The sequence below is a fragment of the Vigna unguiculata genome, chromosome 5, assembly GCF_037176805.1.
Source record: "Vigna unguiculata cultivar grain cowpea cultivar isolate G323 ecotype 2 chromosome 5, ASM3717680v1, whole genome shotgun sequence".
Lineage (NCBI taxonomy): Eukaryota > Viridiplantae > Streptophyta > Magnoliopsida > Fabales > Fabaceae > Vigna > Vigna unguiculata.
Window position 1 is genome coordinate 49,280,640 of NC_140796.1, and position 24,348 is coordinate 49,304,987.

Here is a 24,348-nt window from a genome sequence, read left to right on the forward strand (position 1 = left end):
GATTTTCACGAGTTTTACAAATAATTGATTATTTTAATAAATAATTAGTTATATTATGCAATATAAAAAATTACATTTTCACAAATAATCCGTTATGATTAATAATAATAGATTATACCAATTCAAAATATTTTTTGATTTACATGAAGAATATAATGATATATCAGTAACCATAAAATGTTTTTAAACTTCTCTAAAAGGGAGAAACATTCCATTATTTTCAAAATTAACTATTTCCAAAAACTTACCAAGAGTTTTTAGTTATTTTATTAAACAAGATTACTTGAAGAATAATCTACATTTTGAAGAAACTTCAAGTGATTTTGTATCTTGTAGAGTAATATGACGTAATTATGGATATTTAAGTATTTTCAAGAACTTTGTTCCTTTCTGAAATTTTGATTTTTTTTTTTTATGTTAGTTGTATAGAAATTCCTGCAACTAAATCACTCAGGAAGATAGTGAAAAAAAAAATTAATTATAGTTGTTTGAATTAATTCAATTAAGATTTTTTTAAATTAAATTAGATATAAATTTTATTAAATAAAACATGTATAAAAGTCATATACATATTTCTTTTCATCTTAACTATACTATCATTATTTTTCTTATTTTAGAGTAATATCATTTCTTCTCTTTACCATTGTCATCAAAGTTTTAAGAAGATCTTTTTTTTTTTTTTTAAATAAGGAGTCGTTTATTTGATCATTTCACTCGTTTTACTTCATATTTTAGCTATACTATTATTTTTGCACAAAAAAAAATTAAAAGCACTTCTTTTAGAATGAACTTTAATTAACTACGTTTAATTTTTAAAATGGTTAAAATGACAAATAAAAATATATTTATATACTATGAATTAAAATTCCTAACTTAAAGAGAGACTACAACTCTCAATCTAGTCACTCTCAATTAAAAATCTTCCACACTCTTTTTTCTCCTTACCATACATTTCCGTCAACAATCCAAAAGTTCCTTCAATCATCTGAAATTAAATTTCTCATAAATTAAATTTAATTAAATGCATCAATATTTAGAAAACACCAATTTAACAGCTCTATGAAGTGGAGTACTTAGAGTTTCGCTAAAGAAGAATTTGATTGTTTTTCCTTCTTGATTCATTATAATTTCTTCTTTTAGAAGTTAATTCAAATTCACTAATATTTTATCATTGTTTCAAATCCAAAACCTACTATTTCTAATTTTCTGATTATCTAATATCCTAAAAACGTTATACAATTTATCGGTAAGGAGGTATTGCCTATGAACAAAAAAATGAGCACTCTCTGCAAACAAATTAAAGTATCAGAGCAAGCAAACCAACTGGAACTGCACACAAACTTGTCAACATATTTTCTTTTTCCTGAAGTGAAGCTATAGTTGAATGAAGCGGAATCTAAATTGTTCTGGCACCATCATCAAGTAAGCATATACCAAGATCATCCAAGTTAGGGCAACTTTGGATGCTCAAACCCTTCTCATTAGCCAAATGTAATAGGCATATGAAACACAAATGTGGAGATATGTCACTAATAGTTGCAGCAGCATTGCACTTACTTGGAAAGTTTGTCAATATATGCCTGAAAGATACCTTTTCTTTCTGACCCTTTAACAAAGTAAAAAGCAATTAAAACTTATCACTCAACTTCAAATATCAGGTCAGAAAAGCAATTAATCATCCATGCACATAGAATAGTCAAGAAAAATCATTCAGCATCAACAATGTAAGACTAATGGAGAAGAAATTAGGCATAACAATGTATGAAAGAAACATAGGCCGCAAGCATTTTATTTAGTGAGGGAATCATATTGAAAATTAATAACTAGAAAAGGGAAATGCAGTTTCAACCAGAGCCTTTTAAGAAACGATAAACCCTTAGCATACCTGAAATGGAAGTTGAATAGATTCTTGAATATGGTCCCAAAGTGTTATTTTCAGAGCCTGCACATTGACTTGTTTGGATGTTTTGTCATACTGGACTTCAATTTTATTGATCTGTGTTATTTGGAAACAAAGAATCACGTGAATGCTGAGGTGCAATAATTTTTTGAGAAATTGTATGTTGAAATTAAAATTAATGAACAGGAATACTAGATCTCATGATAGATATGATCCTTTCATCTGCATATATGAATTATGATACAATCATATATCAAGAGCAACAATGTAAATTATTCAATAAAAGCTATGAACCCACTTGACGAGGCTGAGCAACAAGTGTGCTAGAGTCATCCGTGTCATTATTTACATCAGTAACATCACCATCACAAACACTTCCATTATCCCAAGAAGGGAATGATTCGTTATAATAGCATTGTTCTTCTAAGACATCTGCAGATACACTTGGGTTTTAGATGCAATCGTTAATACATGAAAAGCTCTAAAATGTCTTCTGCATTGACACCAAAGAATTAGCAGATATATAGAAAATTATTGGGCCTTCAAACAGTATTTTTACCTGGTACCTTTCTCGCTCTCCTCCTAATACACTGCAGAAAGAATAGCAAGAATTGGAGAAACAATAATTATTTTTATGGATAAAGATATTTAAAACTATTTTCTATACGTTAATGAAAATACCTTTACATGAGGCAAAAGAAATAAATTGACAAGATTCTCTGGTTCGTAGTGCCAGTCCTCTGGAAGTTTTGTAACGCAAGGTGATATATTTTCTGAGACCAGTAATGATTTGGGATTCTTGGGAGGAGAAAAGATATCAGGTATTTTTTTCTCCAGAAAACTTGTGAATTCTAAATCAACTTTGACCTCTCTCTTTGTCCTTGGCTGCCTGGTTTTCTGGATCAACTCATCCTCGGAAGTACAAGGAACCTTTGACTTAGAGCCTAGAAATTGATCAGAATTTATTAACACACTGAACTCCAAAATACAGATACAACTAGTCATTACAATCTCTAACTGCCTCCTATACCACACCTTCTTGAACTTTTTGATATTTCCAATGATCGGGGCCTGCCCATGAGTTTTTCTTTGACCTAAAACCCAGACTCAAAAATAAATATCCATCAACGTTGTCAAATATGTCATCCACATTAGGTTCCTTTTCCTACAATGAGATATAAGGCCCATCAAACATTTGATGTAACAACAAAAATTAATCTTTTAAAATATCTGCCAAGACAGGCATTGGTGTTGTATGGCTGAAGCATTACAAAACCTCATGGTAACTTGGAAAACTAGGGTCTGCGTCACTAAAGCCCCATTCAGCAGCAAATGTTTGGCTATCGTGATCATAACTCCAAGATGAGCAGATCTCATATCCTTCTTTTCCATTGGCAAGTTCAGAATCAATAGCGGCATCAAACTCTTCAGCTGATTTCTCGCCGGAAGATTGAAAATAAAAAGGCCTTCCATCATTTTCATCAAATTGGTTTACTATTATCCTGAGAGTTGGAGAGATTACATCCTTCGTATGCATATTCAATATCATCTGTTCAACACAATCTATACAAGAGTAAAGATAACTAAGTCTCCGGTCTATACAGAACGTTCGCGTTTGTTATGTTACACCAATATTGCTACTCCATTTAAAAGATCAATATACCTCTGGCGAAAGAAAGATCAATTGTATCTGAAATATCATGATCATTTTGACTGGTTAGGCACTTCGCCGGCACTTCTAGTGAATCAAAGAGCACCCTACATTTACCATATACACCAAGATTATTCATCAAAAGGCCTTTGGCTCCACCTTCATCAAATTGTGCTGATGTATGGTGATAGAGTGGATCCACTGCAAATGCAACTGAAAAAACAAATACATTGTCAGCACTATCTCTGTCCCACATGACAAACAAGTGACAGAGAGATTTGAGATCACCGTCAAACTTCTTTACATTAAGAACCTCAAAAGATGATTCCAATGTTGACAAATGCGACAACTGCATGGACAAACACCACTTACAACTTAGCAAAATGCATGATTTCAATCCAAAGATCTAGATTATTAACCTTTTTGCCAACTTCCTTCCTGCTTGCCTCTCCATTTTCAGCATTAACACTCCCTAAAGTAGCACCTGAAGACCATGACACTGTGCATTAGAAACCATTAAAGAATAAAAAAGTTAACATACCAGCAGTTATGTTTAGAGTGCATACTGCGACCATTCGTGGTTCATACATTCTTAAGATACCAAACTTTCAAGTAGGATTAGATAACTCGTGATACAATTAAGCAAAAAATAAATAAAAAAATCGCCATGGCCCCCATTTGCAAAGCAAAGAACAACCTATATCGTTATAAAAGGGCAAAAAATGTTCAGAATAAACTAGGCTTGATAAGAGGGTACTTATAGTAACCTTCCTCGGTATCTTGGCCTACTCTATTCATTCCAGCAAGGACTTTATATGCATCCGAATGCACCGAATCCACCCTCAAGGAATATATTCTGACTCCAGCTTCAAGAGTACAGCTTGCCTGCCCAAGAAAAAAAGGAGGAACGTAACACTGATGTATATAAGCATCCTGCTTCTAGTGTCACAAAGGTCTCGTTGATGTACATTTACACTTGCAAGTCAAGGTGCATGAGAAAAAGAAAAAAAACTGAATTCAAAATGTTAGCTTATTATGGAAAAATAATAACATTTTTTACAGCTTATTGAAATAACTTTAAGAAAAACAGTTATTTCTCTTTGAGAATGGGTTTCTCCGAAACAACTTTTTAGAAATAATGTAGATCGCATCACTACTAGATACTGCATGTAATCACATAAATGTACTAAAAGAGGCACAATTCAGAAAATCAGAACCAATAAAACCAAACAAAAGAACAAACAAATCAGGTAGCAAGTCGAACATACTATTTGAAAATTAGTCTCCACGTGATTCCCTTCTTCAACCCTAATAATATCGGTGAGGTGATCGATCAAATCCAACTCCCACGTGTTTTTCTGATTAATTTTCTGCGCATAAACGAAATAAACTTCCACTCAGAACAAAACCAATAACTAATAAGGAAAACAAAACAACAAAAAGAGTAGTCTGACGATAACGATTTTGACGATTACATTTTCGGAAGCGAGCTTTATGCAGTTGTGGAACAAGTCGAGAATCTGGTGCTCGTTGAGACAGGAAGGAGACTTGGGAGGGTGCGGATGGAAGTTGACGGCAAGGGACTTGTGGCGGATGGCGGCGGCGCGGGCCGCACGAGCCTGGGCCCGTTCGAGCTGGTCGTCGTTGGAGCCCACGAAGAAGGGACTTGTCGGAGACTGCATACGAGCGGACATGGGAACCCTCTTTTTGTGGGCCATGGTTGGATTAGGGCTTAAGGTTTCCGCCATTGAAATGTGGGATTCATGCAATTGTTTGGTAACAGAAAATAAACTATCTACTTTCCCTCCATTTTCTGAACTTTGAATTCAATGGTTTTGTGATAAGAGGATGATGATTGGATGACCAATTTAGAAATCTTAATATGAGGTTTTATTTATAAATTGTTTGAGCATTATAATATTATTATATTTATGTTGAAAGCATTAATTGTAGTACCTAGGCTTCAAACATTGCTTCACAATTTAATGGGAACAATAAGGAAGAGACGATGAGGGGATGACCAATTTAAATTGAAAATTAAGAGAGAAAATAAATGAGTTAAAAATATATTTTAAAAATAATGTTGAAGATGATAATCTTTGACCAGAAAAATAATAAATAAATATTGTGTTTTCTTTTTCCACATTCAATAATATATTAGTTATATTAATTATTTATGTGTATGTATATTTTTCTATTTGTACCAGTTTTTATTATATAAATTAAAATTGTATGATAATGATACTTTGTAATTATTTTTAAATTTTTTGAATTGTTTGGTTTAACTCTAAGTAATGTTTGGATTACTAACCTAACTTATAAGTACACTATGTATTATTTGGGTTAATTTTCATATATCATATATATATAGAGAGAGACTATAAAAGAAAGTTAGTTGATAATATGTAATAATAATTACTCATTTTTAATACATGTTAAAAAAAATTATTTATCTCCACGTTCATAAATTATGTTATTTTCATGATAAGATACAGGATTTTAATATTTTCTCTTAAGATAGATTATGTAATTACCTTTTGATTGAGTTTTTTAAGAGAATTAAAAGTTTGAGAAAGATAGGAGGAAGTTTTTCAGATCTCTATTCATTAAAAGTTCTTGTCTAGCAAGTTCTCATTTTGTCCAATGATACAACAACTCACTCTTGTAATTAAAAAACTATTTGTTAAAGAGACGATTAATTCTGACACAAAAACAAGAAACTACGTTTTGGTAATTGTTTAAAGGTTTAAATATACATTTGGTCCCTATTTTTGTTGATTTTATTCAATTTGGTCCCTATTTTCGTTTTATGTTCAATTAGGTCCTCATTTTCGTTAAATTGTGATCAATTTGGTCCTTTCCATTAACGGTGTTTAAATAATTAACGTTTTTGAACAGTTCATGCCATGTGTCAGCTCCTGTTTTTTTTTTATTTTTTTTGATTTTTTTGATTTTAAACTTTTTTTTTATTTTTTTATTTATTTTTTAAATTTTTTAAATTTTTTAAATTTTTTAATTTTTTTAATTTCAAAAAAAGTGTCCACGTGTCAAGTCACAATTGTGCCACGTGTCAATCCTAGTGCCACGTGTCATTTTGTAGTTGTATTATTATTTTTGTTCAATTTAGTTATTTTTGTTCAATTTAGTCCCTATATTTGTTATTTTTGTTTAATTTAGTCCCAAATTTTGTTAAAATAAAATCATTTAATTTTTAAAATTGACATTATTATTAGTTATTTTTTAAATTTTATTATAAATTATAATATTTAGTTATTAATTGAATATAATTCTTAAATTCAATTGTTAAATAGAATATAATTATTTAAATATTATTAAAATATAATTATTAAAATTTTAAAAATATATATTAACATTTGTGAAATTCACATTTAAATTTAAAATATTTAATATTTTTATTGCATTTTAGATATTAAAATCTAAAATATTTTATATGTAAATGTTAATTTTACAAATATTAGTTTATTTTTCTAAAATATTTTATTTTGAATATTTAAAATATTTTTATATATCAATTTTAAAAATATTTTAGAATATAAATATTAGAAAAAAAATTAATAATCATATTCTTATAATATTTTAAATAATTTTATTCTATTTAGCAATTAAATATAAGCATTTATTCAATTTATAATTAAATTTAATATTTTATAATTGAATTTAAAAAATAATAAATTCAAAGGTCAATTTTAGAAAAGATATTAATATAATTTGTATAAAAGATATTAAATTTAGTGTCAATTTGAAAGGGACAAAATTAATTAATTTGAACAAAAATTGGGACTAAATTGAACAAAAATAACGAATATAGAGACTAAATTGAACAAAAAAAATAATACTACCACAAACTGACACGTGGCACTAGCATTGACACGTGACATAACTATAACTTGACACGTAGACCATTTTTTTGAAATTAAAAAAATTTTAAAAAAAATTAAAAGAAATTAAAAAAAATTAAAAATAAAAAACCAAGAGTTGACACGTGGCATGTACTGTTCAAAAACGTTAACTATTTAAACACCGTTAGTGAAAATGACCAAATTGACCATAATTTAATGAAAATGAAGACCTAATTGAACATAAAACGAAAATAGGGACCAAATTGAATAAAATAAACAAAAATAAGGACCAGACATATATTTAAGCCTTGTTTAAAAGTTGAGTTGTGAACGAAAAAAAAAAGTGTTCTTTTTAGAGGGAAACTCGTATAGAGACAAGAGAAGGGCAATAGAGAGCTCAAGAACATATTCTATCTCTTCATTCATTTCACTTTCTTGTACCATTTTTTGCCTCCAAATGTGTAAAAGTGATTAAGTCTCTTGTTCATTAATGTTGAATGTAATGTAACTCAACTTCACGGGACTTTATCCTTGCAATACATATTTTTTTCATTACTCTTGTTTTAGGTATCTAAACATTAGAAAGTGATTTAGAACCTAATTAAAGATTGAACAATTTAAAAGGTGTGACTCTAAACATAGATCATAATTTATTGGTCATACTAAACACCTCTTCCTAATACAAATATTGTGTCAAAATAATCGAGGGATAATATATTTACATTCAAGTTTAGAATTTATCCCAAATTAGACTTTGTGAACTTCGTGTTAGTTATGTTAAAAATATATTGTTTAGAATCATTGCATTGACATGGGCTCATAATATCTAACATCAGTGAACTTTTGTCATAATAATGTTATATTAACTTTAATTTAGTAGTGTAGACGTTTTTAGAATTATCACATTTTGCACAAATTTGAATGAAACCGTGTTTATATTCATAATATTGAAAAACTAAAAATACACCATTAACTAAATATGGCAAATCTATTGAAAAACGATATTCCAACTTTCCAAATTATTATTCATACAATTTAGTACATTTATCAAAGAGTTAACATTAGTCTAGATTATCGATCATCATGAGACTCACATTATTATCAGTGTTACTATTCTTGGTCTATCTCAAAGGTAAATTCTTTAATTAAATAATTTTATTTTTTAAATCTTATGAATAGTTATTGGTTGAACTTAATTCATTTCATTGGTTGTCAGATTGTTTCCTTTGAGTTTGGTAAAAAAAAAAAAAGTGATTCTTTACACTCTTTTGTCCGCAGTCCAAAATACTTAACTTTTTACTCTTATTTTCTCCCTTCAAACAACCTCAATTTCTACTCTCTCTTTTTCCTTTTATTTCCTTCTTTTTCTACCCATCGAGTATAGAGATAGAAAATAAACTCTTTTTTGTGGGTATTGTCCAAACATATTCTTATTTTGACAGGAAATCTTTGCATTGACTGGTATGGATATGGATATGGAGAATTCTTGACTTTTTCAATTGGATATGGAAATGGGTATAAGGATGCCATAATATTCGTCTATATATATATATATATATATATATATATATATATATATATATATATATATATATATATATATATTCTAATTATTTGGTTTGTCATAAAACTCATTCGCATCTTCAATATATTTTTAATCTTATCATAACCTTTATGTAATTATGTTAAAATGATGTATGTCAATTAAAAAAAAATTATATCTCACATTTCAATATTTCTATTATTTTTTTAATATTTTTATTTATTGTATATTTTCATTTCACATGAGAATATTTAATACTCTCAATTTAAAGGTTTAATAGCATAAAACTTTTATTTACTAGGTAATATAAAAAGAATTTTTTACTTATTATTATTCATTTTTGTTTCATTTGAAGAACTCTTCTGTTTCGTTAAAACAATTTTCGTTATTTCTCAACTATTGAATATACATATTGATATTTGAAAAGTTTTCTTAAATCTCTAAGGTATTTTTCATTTTATCATACTCTGAATTATACATTTGTACTTGTTTTTTCTTTGTGTGATTTTTTTCAATAATTTCTCAAATTGTTTCTAAGACACACATTTGTTAATTTTTTTATATTTTTATTTGTTGTTTATTTCCATCATGTAAACTATTTTGATATATTTTATTTAATTATTTTATATTTTCTAACTCATACTGTAATTTTTTCACTATAATTGTATAAATAACTTTTATTTACTACAATACAAAAATTTAATGTAATTATCATGAATATTTTTTTATCATCATTCAACATATATTGGAGTTCAAAAGATACAAGATCTATGTCAAAATTTAATTATTATGTTCATTATTTGTTATTTGCGTCATTTTGATCAAATGTACTATAATTTTTAAGATTCATTAAAATTTAAAAAATTAAAGTAAACAAACATTTAAAATATATTTTAATTTGAGTATTTGATTTTTTTATATATATATTTTTGTTTAGTTTTAAATTTTATCAATCAAGTTGCATTAATATTTTTAAATTTAATAAATATTCTGGTTCTCAAAAAATTTTATTTAATATTTTAATCTAAAATAAAACAATTATAATTAATTTTAAAAATTTTTATATTTAAGAAATAATCATCTTCTTAATATATATATATATATATATATATATATCCATTACCTGACAGGAATAGAGATAAGACAAAAAAAGTTTGATAAAAGTTACATTTGAATATAAGGATGGTGATAATTTTATTTTATAAAAATGGATATAAAATAGCAAAATCCACCCCACCCCAATTTGATCCATGATCAAGTATACTGAATAGGTGTCAGATGACCGATCAAGGACAGCATTCCAGTAAATTTCAAGTGATATTTAAACGTATTACCTGGATTTCAGAAACAATCCTAATAAAAATCTCTCTATTCTCAAGTTTAGCATAAGGAAAAATGTTGTAAACATAACTTTCAATTCATTCTTTAAAATATTTTTAATTTTTAATTATTAATTTATTCTTTAAAATACTAGCTTCGAAGAGTGATCCATTCATGACAATCAAATTAGCAATAAAATACTAGTACTACTGCTCCATAAACACGGCCAACCAATCAAAATGACACAAAAAGTATAATTCAGACGCTTAAAACTTGAAAAACAAAATTGTCATAACCATGTAGAAACATAAATATTAATCTACTTAAGGATGAAACATAAAATGTAACCTTGAGTGCTTTGCAACAAGCCAAAGAATATAGCCAGTGTGATCCCAAATTGTGTTAAACGATCAATTAAGACAGGACTAACAAACCGATTAATTAATGTGTACAAGAGAAATCTGAATGTCCAAAAGTCTGGACGCAGGATCTACCAGAGGAACCATCAACGCACTTTATACACTTGCATACTTGCATCAACAGCTTTTTATATACTTTCCATGATGCTCTCGTTTCGTTAATGCACCGACAATTTTGACACTGAAGACTAGTATATGCCACATCACAAGGATCTTAATTTGATTTTCTCATAAGAAATGCTATAATGCATCCCAATAAGCCACCAGCAAGAACCTGTACCAAAGAAAACAGTTGTCTCTGATGATTGAAAAACGTATGCACAATAAAAAAAAATAGGAACCCCAAAGCTTCTCATAAGTAATGGCTCGTATAATAAGATATCAGTGGGCCAATAATGTTTAGCAACTATCTAACATAAATATGATGAAGATTGGTATTGGAAGAGCTTCTGCATGGTCATAAATACTCCGACAACAACAACATATATATATATATATATACTTGTGAATGAACATTGAAGGAAATTACTGGTTAGCAAACAGAGTAAAGAGTTGACATCAATCATAACAAGGAAGCTCCTTAAGCATGGGAAAAAGCCCAACGCACCTGAAATGGAGTATGACCAAGTGAATCACGCAGCGGTCTGACATTCGACAAAGGATGCTCAGGAGGTAGTTCGCACACAATTTGATTAAGCAACTGCAATATGTCACAAAAGCAACGTATAAAATGTACATGTATATATAAACTAATGGCAAAGTGTAAAGCAAGAGAAAAACACCAGCATCATGTATACAAACTTACTTCTGCTTGCCGACCTGCATGAAGTCTAACTCCTGACGCATCATACATAACCTACAAAAGTTACGCAAAACTTAATCATCCTACTCGACTGTAGTAAAGACCGGGACCAGCAAAGACACTTGCATTTCCGAGCTCGGATAAAAATCATCTTAAACAATTTATAATACCAAAGATAAGGAAGAACGGCAAAGTGGTCAAAACACTCCTTATCTACTTCTTTTAGTGAAAGAATTATGATGAAAATAACAATCAGCATTATAGAATCCTCCTCGGTAGACATATTTTACATGATATAAGAATATGTTACTAACATAAGAACTAATAACATTGTGAGATTAAATCAATTGCATAGTAAATCCCAAACAGATACGATGTATTCTTTAATGCTCCACCAATGGACGCATCATAACAATGAAAGTGGTAAGTAAATCTACAAGTGGAGTTGTTATTCAGAACATGTGGAATAATTTGTATTTGGGGCAACAGACGACTCAAAAGGTAGAGATTCATACCAAATGAACCTTTTGTTTTCTCTTCCAAATCCCAATTCATGTAGGCTACTATAAATTTTGTTCCGAATGCTGCAACATACTATGGCTTCTTAAAACATTAAATCATAGTTATTAATTAATTAATAAAACTTATTCAGACTAAAAACAAGAAAGCAGAGTAAAATATGGACATATTTCCAGACATATCAACACCAAAAAAAATGAAAAATAAAAAATAATATTTTAATACAAACAAGACAATACAGCATACATACAATACATGCCAAGACCACGGCAACCGCAAAAGCAGATGACCCTGCCCCTTCTTGGAGACCTATAGCAACAGCCAGAGCCGACACCGTTGCAGAATGTGAAGAAGGCATTCCACCCGAATCAAGCATCCTTTTAGAATCCCATCGCTTTTCCTTATACCTGAATATCTAGGAGAAACGTTTTGCAAAAATTTGAGCTCATACTTCCAATCTCATACAATTCAGCCCAAAGAAAAAATCCAGTTCTAAAGACAAAAAAAGCACAGTATAATGTAGCCAAACGTCCAAAAATTTACAAGATGTCAGCACAGGTGTACGCAACTTTTAGATATGTTTCTCATTTCATTTCGCGCTAGTAAAACTACCAGCTTAAACACTATTTTCTACTCATGTTCTTATGTTTTCTGGTAAGATGAAATTAAATAAACTTCTATCATAAAATAAAATGAACTTATGCATAAATTGAACTCAGTTTTTAAGAAAAGTTTATCTACTTTAGCTTCTCAGAAAACTTATTTTAACTTATTCATTAAGCTAATACTTATTACTTGAGAGAAGCTTATTAAATTGTCTTCTCCAATTAGTACTTATATAAAAAAATTAAACCAAACAGCGCTTCAGAATCCAATCCCTACAATACAAAATAAAATATTCGATTTCTCAGAGAAGAAGAAAAAAATGCTAAGAAAAGTATATCTATACGCACACAGAGATCATAATTCCCAACGGATTGATTCATCCCTAACACTCCAATATCCAGAGCACAGAACAAAAGTACAAACAGTACTTTTTAATGCCAAACCCTAAAACTCAAATCTCAACAAATCCTTGCCCAAATACACAACACCGATACACGAATTATCGACGAAAACACATATATTATCAACACAGGCGTAAAACAGCGAGTAACACGCTGGATCCTATTAAAACACACGAGCACGCGCGGTTTTGTTATCACAGCGCTCTGATCTAACGGACAAGGAAAATAACAGCGGTAGAGCAGATAATCGAGTTTGAATTAACGGCGCGAGAGAGAAAGAGAGAAGAAACGTTACGCGTCGGTGGAGGTGTAAGAAACGGAGAAACGCACCAGGTGGTGAAGATCTTGAGGAACTGTGCGAGGGCAAAGGAGAGGAAGGCGGAGATGAGAGGGAAATTGGAAGGGAGGGAGGAAGAGGCGGTGGCTGATCCTTGCGTGTTGGCCGCGACATCCGCCATGGTCATCACTTCGTCCATGTACCAAACTCGATAACACCTTAACTTAACTAACGTAACGCTTACCCTCACCCGCACTCCACCTCCCCCTCGCGCGTCTCTGCTGATGCCTCAGTCTATAGAGACAAAAATGTCTATTGGAATTAATTTTTTTCCATTTTATATGTCCCACTACAACTCATTCTATATCACATTGACGATAAATTAAATGAAAGTTGATATCGGAGATTCAATAAAATAAATGCAATTTTTTCTCCATATTTAATATTGTGGTTCTCCTCAATTTTCAAAATTATGATTCTTAAATTAATTAATAAATGTTTTTATTATCATTCAAATTATATTCTTATTATTTTAAAAGGTTCTGTGGAAAAGTTGTCTTAACATGTCATAATGTTGTGATCTTTTAGAAAAGAAAGGAATGAAACTTTAGACTAAGGATAACCAATAAATTCATTTCCAGTATTCCGGTTTTGATAGAAAATTTTAGTATGATATAAACATGACTGATACACAATTTTTATATCAAGTATAGATATAGATATGTGTTTGTATTTAGATATAAGAGATATGCGTATGTATTTGCCTAGTTTTTCTCTTATATCTATTTTTATATTTATTTTCATTTTGTAAATTCAAATAATATATTACATTTCTTGAAAAACAAATTTCAATTTCATTAAATCAAATATATAAACTATTGAAATCATGTGTCTTTTATTACATTAAATCCTTGATATTATTATGTTTTTCTTATTTATTTTTCAATATTTAAGAAACATTTTGAACAATAGAATTAATACAAATTTCAAACTCAGTTAAATATGAAAAAGAAAAATTAACTTCCAAAAATAAAAAATATGATAGTCAAACTTCGGTTTTCATCCCTCGAATCAAGATTCTCACATAATGATAACTTTATGATATATATATATATATATATATATATATATATATATATATATATATATATATATATATATATATATATATTTTCAAACTTCCGTTTTCATCCTCGAGTCAAGATTCTCACATAATTTATTTATTTATATATATATATATATATATATATATATATATATACATATATATATATATATACATATATATATATATATATACATATATATATATACATACATATGCATATAAACTAGTGTAAACACAGGCGCTATCGCGCCTGCGTGTACGCATTTTTCGAATTATATTTATAATTGATGATATTGTAATGTTATTAAGTTAATGAACAAAATAAAAGTATATTTATAAAAATTAAAGTGAAATGTATGGAGAAAATATGAAAAAAATAATTGTTGATGAATAATATGAGAAAAAAGAAAAAGGAGATAAATAAATAGTTTTATAAAAACTTGTAAAATTAACCGTTAATTTTTAAAAATTTAATAAATAATTAAATTGTAAAGGGTAAAATTGGAATTATGAAATGTGGACACAAAAGAGGGAATCCCCTTTATATATAGTTATAGATATAATATATATATATATATATATATATATATATATATATATATATATACATATATGTCAAAAAAATTCGTATTCGCGGGTATCCGTGAATAAAACCCGCAATGGATAGAAAACGGATATTAAAAATGAATGCCTTTTACATGTGGGTACGGGTATTTTTGATACCCGCATGTTAACGGGACGGGTACGTGTATCATAGTATCTGTACCCGTGGATACCCGTACCTGCTAAACTTACATCAATAAGAATATTTGGCATGTGACAATTAAGGTTATTATTTGCTTATTTTGTTTATTTTTCAAGAACCAATCGAAGAAAGTGAGTTTGTTGATCAAAACACTAATTAAAGAATTTTCATTGTGTTGAACGTCATTTTATATTTACTTTTGCAATTAATTTGTATCAACTTGAATTTATTTAAACTTTATTTAAAATTTATAACATTGATATATTTTATTTTATTTTATTTGAATTTATGATTAAATATTTGTTTTTTAAATAATTTTACAAATATTCGCAGGTACACGTGGATACCAGCGAATATGAAAAAAATAGGCGGATACCCACACAATGGATACCCGACGGATATGGATACGAATACGGGACAGATATTTATCCAGTAAGTAGGATACAGGAGAGCTACTACCCGTACCCTACCCGCCCTGTTGACATCCCTATATATATATATATATATATATATATATATATTCTCTTTCTTACTTCAACATAGACGGAAATATTTTATTTCCCAAGTCTCCCCTCTAATATTCAAAGATATTGTTAGTTATTTCCACTGCTTTGTTAATCAAAACCAATTCAACCATAGAAACAAATGCAATAAGCTAATACTTTTTTTTTGCTAAACCTTAACAAGCGCAACCAAAATTAAATTGAACAAGCATATCAATAACTTTTGTTTGCATATATTCTTGAAGTTCTCATACTAATAGCTACCCTAATATACATGTAATGTATAACTCTATCCAGAATCCATAGGTAAATCTCTTTTTTTGCCTTTATACCTTTCTAAACCTCTAAAAACATTGAAGAATTTTGTTATATAGACACTTTAAGCATAAAATGAAATTAATTCTTAGCAATTTTTGTTTCCGTATTTGACATGAAATATATCATGTTGAATTGAAGGTTATACATACACCCAGTTGAAGTTATTAAGAAAACAAGTTAAATCAAATGACATGTTGAGTATAATTTATGTCTAAGAATGAGTATAATTTATGTCTAAGAACATGAGTATAATTATATATGATATATGCATAATTAAACACAAAAATTTGAAACAATTTTTTTTTTGAGAACGAGGCTTGGCTTTTAAAGAAGTAAAATAGTAGTCTTGAATTCTCCTCTGATTCAGTCTTCTGACACTTTAAGGATCAACTAATACATATTAGACTAAAGGAAAATAAAGTCCTTCTCAAGCAATAAAAAAGAAAAGAAAAAAAAAAAAACATCGTTTCAAGAATTCTCAGAATTCTGCTGACCATTGACAGATCCTACACCTATAAGTTAGACTGAGAAAAATTCAGGTATAATACCCATTGAAGAGTTGCTTTTTGTTCATTCTCGAGCTTCCGGTAGAATTAATTCCAGACAGCAAAAAGACCAAACATGCAGGTACTGTAGCAGGATTTCGTACTTCTTAGTGTCCATACTTTTGGTATAGCAAGCTTTACCGGTTTTGGTTTGACTGCATCAAATTCTTGGTGCTGCATTGAGAATCACAGGTACGTCAATTTGAGTGTCAAATATATACAAGACTACCTAAATGATGAATCAATAATTCATTTCCATTCATGACTACCTAAAGAATTGATGAAATTTCATCATCAACAACTTGAAGTTACGTTTAATTTGAGAGAGTCAATGAAATCAACTAAATTCCGGTGTAAAAAGAAAAAAATTTGTTAAGCTTCACAACAAATTTAACTTTAACCTAAGCTGAAACTTAGCTTTAGTCATGTGAGAAAGATAAGGTCTGTAGATTTCTTCTATTATGATTATAGTAGATTATATTTACCAGGGTAATTGACAATACAAAAAACCACGGTTATCATCTATTTCCACATGAATTCAAGATATGCAGGTGACAAAAAACATCGTAAATAAAGAACAGCTTGGGAGTTGATGAGCCAAAGTCAATGAAGCTTAATTTACGTATTTTATAAATAAAGTTGTGCAAGTTGTGTATCTAAGTTCAATTTCATAGTCAAACATTATAAATTTCCCTAAACAAGAGTATTTACCGCCACCCATTGTTGCTTCTGGCAACCGCTCAATTGAATATCTGTGTTTGGTGATGTACATTATTGGAACACCGGGAATCTGTAATACAGAAATTCAGTTAATGGATGATGCATCAGAATACAATATCAAACAAGATGAAAAATGAATGTGACTTTACCTTCCGAATTCTCCTCTTTAAGTCCCGATCACATGTTGCAACAATGTAGCACTTATGCTGTTTCCAAGAAAATAGTTTGCATAAATAAAGGAAAAGACAAATATAAGCAGAAAATGGGTAATATCATTACTTTTATTTGAAATCATTTTAATAAAATAATTCATTTAAAATGAATATTGAATTTACAAGAAAGAATTTGGAGATGAATTCCATTAACATAAAGAATGAAGAGTTTATCCTCTGTGATACCTATTTCTTGGCTATGAATTCAAAACAAAAATAAAAATTTGCTACAACTTTTCATAGTTCCAATTTACAACATGGGAGATGACATTTGTATACCAATGTTCTATTCACTTTACATCTCAAGAGTAGCAGGAGACATTTGTTTACTAATTTAGATGACCATATACCGTTAATAGATTCAACTATCACAGTCCCACGTTATAAGATATCAGTAACAAAAAATGTAAGGATTTAGAAATCAACCAAATTTACCATCCTCTTATAATTGCCCTAGACATTATTATAGAATAAAAGATGAATGAAAATTTGTACATGGATCTAGAAATGAACCAAATTGACCATCATCTTGCGTTGGCACTTGCCTTCATTATAGAACAAAAGATAAATGAAAAGTTGCTTTTCATTCCTCATGATCATAATACGGGTAAAAAGAACAGCAAATAGACTATTTCCGATCCAGCTAGGAAAATCATTAATCTTAATAATCAAATTGCTACTAGATGCTTATGAGCATTTAGCTCATAAAAATATATCACACCTGAGTAACTCTCTCGACAAGGCAGTCATCAGCATATGTCCCTTTGTGAGTACATAGTATTCTCTCAAATCGAGGATCCTTGGCAATCCTGTTATGTGTTAAAGGAATAAATAAATACAGCTAGAAGTTGAAACAAGAATAAAATAATCCCTCTTCTTTACTAGATTGGGAGGCAACTTATATGAGAAATATGCACAGAGGCTTGACCTTCGTAAATTAAAGAGAGATGTTTTGCCTTTAATAATTTAAAAAATTTGTACTTGAGCTTGAAGAGAGTATGATAATGGATGAAAATTATAAGTAGGCTATTTGAATCTTTTATCATTTGAAAAAACAAGGGTTTTAGCAGTGAATATACAAAAGAAATATTGTTTATTATGCGGCATAAACTTAACTAATAAAAGCATATAGTGAAAAACAAAAACATGCAGAAAGCATGGACAAGCATAGCAAACAAACATAGACTTGATTATATTTAGGTACCTCACTCAAATGGGGGAGCCAACTTTTTAACGGTACATCTCAAATGTAAGAATATAAATTTATAAGAATCAAGACAGAGCATGTACCTTAGAGCTACGCGATATTTTTGGCCTAACTTTTCAAGTTCTGCCATCACACAGTCTGTGATACAAGGAGTGCCTGAAAGTCCAAAATACCAATAGAACAGAGGTAACTATATAATATGGGATGTCTAATTCACATATACAATGTCACATTACAGAGATGAGCTTCTTAATAATAGCAAAGAATATCACAACACAATATCTAAAATTAGTAGTAACCTCGGCATTCAGCTAAACTAAAAATTAAATACATAAATTAAGACATGTTATCATCTACTTCAAACTCACATTTTGCATACAAGCAGTCCATCATCCCTTTCTCCAGATCCAACTACATAAAGAATGTCAAAAATTGTGTGAGAAAGAGACAAACTACAAAAATCTATCGCAATTGAAATTGTTAAGTATTTTTACAATGTAATAGTGATAATCTTATTATGAGCATCAAATGCATAAGGCATGTCATCTACATATAGTTGCAAACATATCAAATACTACAAACCTGAGCTGTGTATTCCATGGAAACTTAAGTATGTAGAGCCAGAATTATCATTTGTTTATTTGAAAGAGAGAAACAAAAAGCTATAAAATTAAAACAAAAGAAAGCACTCACTTTATTCTGGATTGAGAAATTGATGAAGTTGGTATCCACTAAAACCCGGTAAGGAGGTCCCAGGGCAGTATTGTATTGAAAGAAAAGTGCCGAAGAATGACTTGGACTAAACAATACAAATCCAAACCACAAATTTAACCAACAGAGAAAGGGAGAAAAACAATAAATTCAGGACAAAAATTAAAAGGGGGCAAGGGGCAAATAGTGAGAATAGTAGCTTACATGTTTCTGGGCAACTTTTCCTTCACAATATCCTTTTTCTCTGGGTTCAAAACCTCTTCTTTGTAGCTGAATTCGACAGGATTTCAAGCAATCAAAATAGAGCAAGACCAACCCAATGAAGGAACCAACACCCAAGAAAGAAAAAGAAAAAACTCACCTTTTTATTGCTTTGGAAGTGATAATCTTCTTCCTAACAGCAAACTTTGGACCCTTTTTAGCTTTACCCATTATCAGAGAATGGACGAGATTATTCAAAACCCTGGCCAGAGACATAAATCAATATCAGATATTAGTCAAACTCTCAATTATCAACCTCCAAACCCCAATTATCCCATTTTATTAAATTTACAAAAGTTGAATTTAAATATCACAGTCGAGTCAGCTGCAAATATAGGGAATACAATAAAGCAGGGCTAGTTTCAAAGTATTTCAACAAACTCAATGAATCCACTCCAGAGAACAGAAGATGTGTTCACGATAACCTTCAGAGTAAGGTGAGAACGCTATGACTAAATAGACAGCCAATATGGCATGGAGAAGAGTACCTGTGTTAGTCAGAAGCGGCGCGTAAGAGATTGAGAGCGCGCAGGTTCGCCGTCAAGGGTTCGAAAAGAATGGCGGCACAAGGTTCTGTGGAAGATGAAAAATTGTTCTTGAGTGTAGTATACAAAAGGTTTTTTACATAAATGAAAATCAATATTAACACATTGATACTTTTTAGCCAAATTCATATTTTTATTAAGTTGAAAAGTATATAAATATACAATTTTATTAATTTCATAAGTTTAATTCTCACTAGTTAATTAAAAAATGGAAAATAATACAATCTATTATCTATATCTATATCTATCTATCTATAATCTTCTTCTATAACAATAAAGATGATTCTTCTTTTTGTGTCCACATTTCATCATACCCGTTTTACCCTTAGTTATTTTAAAAATTAATTATTTTATTTATTTATTTTATAAAGTAAATTCTTCTTTTTGTGTTAACATTTCATAATACCCGTTTTACCCTTAGTTATTTTAAATTATAAAGAGGATTCTTCTTTTTGTGTCCACATTTCATCATATCCGTTTTACCCTTAGTTATTTTTAAAATTAATTATTTTATTTATTTATTTTATAAAGTAGATTCCTCTTTTTGTGTCCACATTTCATAATACCCGTTTTACCCTTAGTTATTTTAAAAATTATTTATTTTATTTATTTTTTACTTTTAAATCTCTTTTGTCTTAAATCATCATTTAAATTTTCTTTTTACATATTTTATTTTTTTGATAATTTTATATTTAACAACTATTTTAAAAATTATATATTTGTTATTGATCTTAACTTTCTTGAAAATTAAAAAATGCGAATACAGGCGCGACAACGCCTGTGTGTTCGCTAGTATACTAATAAAAGAATATATTACCACTACGTTACCCATTTTTTTTATTGACACGTGTCATAAAAATTAGTTTTTTTTTCATTTTAAAATTCTGGTAAACAAAAATCTAGGTTCAAATCCTATAAAAATCAACTTGTTTTTGTTTTTTCATTTATTTAAGATTTCAACTATAATATTAATTATAAATAATATTATTATTTGTAATATTTTTATAAATAATCATATAATTTATTATAAATATTATTTATAGCGATAGTAGTAAAATTATAAAAAATATTAGTATTATTAATAATAATAATTGTTATTACTCTTATTTATAATATATAATATTATTACTATTATATATTTTTTTTAGTAATTACGTCTTAATTTTTATTAGATTATGATAAATTATTTTTTGTCTTAAAGTTTAAAAAAATAGGTATATTGATAAATAGATGATTAGTTTAAAATTTCACTCCAATATTTCATTCTTGATGTTCATACCCATTCAAATATATGATTACAATTATTATATTACTGATATTATTATTATTAATTAGAACTATAATTATTATAATAGTTATTATTATTATTATTATTATTATCTTAATTATTATGGTTACATACACATTTTACTTTTACTTACTATCTATGAATCATGTTTCAATTACTTTACCATTTTATTTGTTTTGTTGTGTATTTATTTTTACATTTGAATAATTATTTCAATTCAAAAAAATAGTTACTAAAATTAGTAAAATAATAAAATTGAAAAATAATTTTTTAATTTTAAATAATTATTTTAGTTTAAAATATAACAATTAAGAGGATAAAATTGAAAAAAACAAAAAAAGATACCAAAGATGTTTATCTCTTTATATATGTAGTTGTATTATTATTATTATTATTATTATTATTATTATTATTATTATTATTATTATTATTATTATTATTATTATCACTACACGATATTATTTAGTGTTATTATTATTATTATTATTATTATTATAATTAAACACACATTTTACATTTATTTACTACGAGATTATATTTCAATTACTTGTACTTCTTATTTGTTTTGTCGTTCATTTCATTTTTATATACGTGTAATTATTTGAATTAAAAAAAATAGTTACTAAAATTATTAAAATGATAAAATGGATAAATAATTTTTATTATGAGTAATTATTTTAATTTAACAAATAATAATTAAGAGGATAAAATTGTATAAACAAAAAAGGATACAACAAATGTATATCTCTTTATTTATGTAGTAATTGTATTATTATTATTATTATTATTTTTATCACTACAAGATATTATTATAATAATATTATTAGTATTATTATTATATTTAGATACATATCTTAAATTAATTTATTACGTGATACTATTTTAATTACTTGTCTAAATATATAACCAATTGCAATTATTATTGTAGATAGATATTACCTAGACCGGATGATTTTATTTAAAAACAAAATAGTGGTTAAATATGGTAACAACCACTTAATATTTTAAAATATTCTGACTAAATAAATAATTACAGGATTGAGTATTACTTAATTTATTGTGCTGACAATGAAATATAAATGATTATATTTTTATTTTATTTAAATATATAAAAAATGCTAATCTACAATGAAATCTTTAGCAAAAATTAGATGAAATATGCAATTTTATATAACCACTTACCATTGATATTAGAGATAGTAATGTATACAGTTAATGGATGATTTTATTAAAAATAAAAAAGCGATGGTTAAATATGACAACTACAAACATAACAACAATTTTATATTTTTAAAATATTTTGGCTACATATGACCAATATTACGTTTGAGTATTTTATTTATTGTAATAAAATATAAATGATTTTATTTATTTATATCGTATAATAGTTTAGTTCTTAAAAACTCTATTATATTAACTTTTAATATTTTATATTTATTTTTTTGGTAAACTGAGTTAGTGTAGTTATCATTGTTATAAATTTTAAAAATAACAGTTAAAATTTTTGAACACCTGCATGACTTTTAGAATGCAAAAATTGAAATTAGTATGCGAAATTTTGTTTGAAAATTAACAACTGTTGTATTGAATAGGGTGGCAATGCGGACCCGGTCGGTCTGGTCCGTATTTGGTTCATACAATGTGGAATGGCCCATTTTGTCCTGTATTTTTAATGTGGATTAAAATGTTTGATCCGTCCCACATAAGTGCAGGTTTGCGGGTCTGTGAACCATCTCATTTTTTTTTATGATAAATTTTTATGTTTAAAAAATTGAGAAATTTTAAGAAGTTCACAAGATTATTAAAATAAAAACTTTGAGGGGTTGGATGATAAATTGGTAATTCAACATTTTCATCATATTCATATTCGTAGTGACATACAAGATGTATTCTTCAAATTTCAATACATTAAACAATACATAATACTTGTCTTTTCAGTCATACAAGAACTTAGAACGTTAATACAAGAGTCTAACAAAAGTAACTAATACACACAAATATAAGTTTTTTTTATGTGGGTTTGCGAGCCAGTCCGTGCAAATTGTGAGCTTCAACGAGTCAGGTCACTGCGGGCTTGCGGGTTCACTGTCCTAGCCCGCCCCACATTAATTTTGCGGACTTGGGGGCCAGGCCCATATTGTCACCCATAGTTTTGTAAAAAAACAAAAAAATTGTGATCAAAATTCAAAATTATACAATAACAACAATACTAAGAACAAAACAACAAATGAATAGGCAATAGAGAAACTTTGGTGAAGAGAATTACATTTCAGAGAGAGATGCATGAAGGATTATTAAGTATATTATGACAATGATGATTAATGTAATAAATATTTGGTACACTTAATTGAAAGATTGGTTACAAAAGTCAACTTCCATAAATATATATTAGTAAAAAATATTTTGACCTAATTTTTTTAAGTTGCACATCTTGTATTCTTTTTTCATTCTCCCCGCTTCAAGTATCGATATGTTGTCTTCTTCCAGGTACACCCCTTGACATTCTTCTCTTTCCTTTCTTTGAAATTGGACATATATATCAAACCCTATATAGATAGTGACGTTTATGGTATACTTGTTGTCAAATGATGAAATCAAAATAAGAATACTTAGCACGTGGCAATTGAGGTTTATTATTTTTTTTATTTTGTTTATTTTTCAGGAATCAATCGGAGAGAGTGAGCTTGTTGATCAAAACACTAATTAAAGACAATGGTGTATTTGGACTTATAAACTTGAGTTTATTTGAATTTTATTTAAAATTTATGACAATGGTGTATTTTATTTTATTTTATTTGAATTTATGATTAAATATTTGTTTTTAAAATAATTTTGTAAATACTCGTGGGTATCCACGGATACCCGCGGATATGAAAAAAATAGGCGG

The 24,348-nt window shown here is 28.3% G+C and overlaps 3 protein-coding genes across 5 annotated transcripts; all 3 read right to left on the reverse strand.

Annotated features, from left to right (window-relative positions):
- Positions 1 to 1,079: 1,079 nt before the first annotated feature.
- On the reverse strand, positions 1,080 to 5,420 carry LOC114184120 (condensin complex subunit 2-like). Of its 2 annotated transcripts, XM_028071370.2 has the most exons (13): positions 5,027 to 5,419; positions 4,820 to 4,921; positions 4,319 to 4,436; positions 3,971 to 4,035; positions 3,840 to 3,900; positions 3,564 to 3,764; positions 3,177 to 3,463; positions 2,936 to 3,065; positions 2,582 to 2,844; positions 2,460 to 2,490; positions 2,199 to 2,332; positions 1,886 to 1,996; positions 1,080 to 1,606 (listed from the first exon to the last, which is right to left on the reverse strand). In XM_028071370.2, exons 1-13 carry the CDS (start codon positions 5,297 to 5,299, stop codon positions 1,397 to 1,399), a joined length of 1,986 nt encoding a protein of 661 aa, XP_027927171.1. In that variant the 5' UTR covers positions 5,300 to 5,419; the 3' UTR covers positions 1,080 to 1,396. The 2 variants fall into 2 exon arrangements, with proteins under 2 accessions (XP_027927171.1, XP_085530024.1); XM_085673898.1 differs by having other exon boundaries at positions 3,564 to 3,900; positions 5,027 to 5,420.
- Positions 5,421 to 10,514: 5,094 nt separating this feature from the next.
- On the reverse strand, positions 10,515 to 13,646 carry LOC114185601 (Acid phosphatase/vanadium-dependent haloperoxidase-related protein). Of its 2 annotated transcripts, none has more exons than XM_028073434.1 (5): positions 13,352 to 13,646; positions 12,265 to 12,421; positions 11,499 to 11,549; positions 11,301 to 11,393; positions 10,515 to 10,967 (listed from the first exon to the last, which is right to left on the reverse strand). In XM_028073434.1, exons 1-5 carry the CDS (start codon positions 13,495 to 13,497, stop codon positions 10,908 to 10,910), a joined length of 507 nt encoding a protein of 168 aa, XP_027929235.1. In that variant the 5' UTR covers positions 13,498 to 13,646; the 3' UTR covers positions 10,515 to 10,907. The 2 variants fall into 2 exon arrangements, with proteins under 2 accessions (XP_027929235.1, XP_027929234.1); XM_028073433.1 differs by having other exon boundaries at positions 12,265 to 12,429; positions 13,317 to 13,616.
- A 2,648-nt stretch (positions 13,647 to 16,294) lies between these two features.
- Positions 16,295 to 20,252, reverse strand: LOC114183802 (PIN domain-like family protein). The gene is made up of 10 exons (XM_028070943.2): positions 20,117 to 20,252; positions 19,729 to 19,830; positions 19,572 to 19,637; positions 19,350 to 19,455; positions 19,025 to 19,067; positions 18,740 to 18,812; positions 18,171 to 18,258; positions 17,387 to 17,443; positions 17,229 to 17,307; positions 16,295 to 16,691 (listed from the first exon to the last, which is right to left on the reverse strand). The coding sequence occupies exons 2-10, from the start codon at positions 19,797 to 19,799 to the stop codon at positions 16,678 to 16,680; spliced, it is 597 nt and encodes a 198-aa protein (XP_027926744.1). The 5' UTR covers positions 19,800 to 19,830; positions 20,117 to 20,252; the 3' UTR covers positions 16,295 to 16,677.
- Positions 20,253 to 24,348: the final 4,096 nt, after the last annotated feature.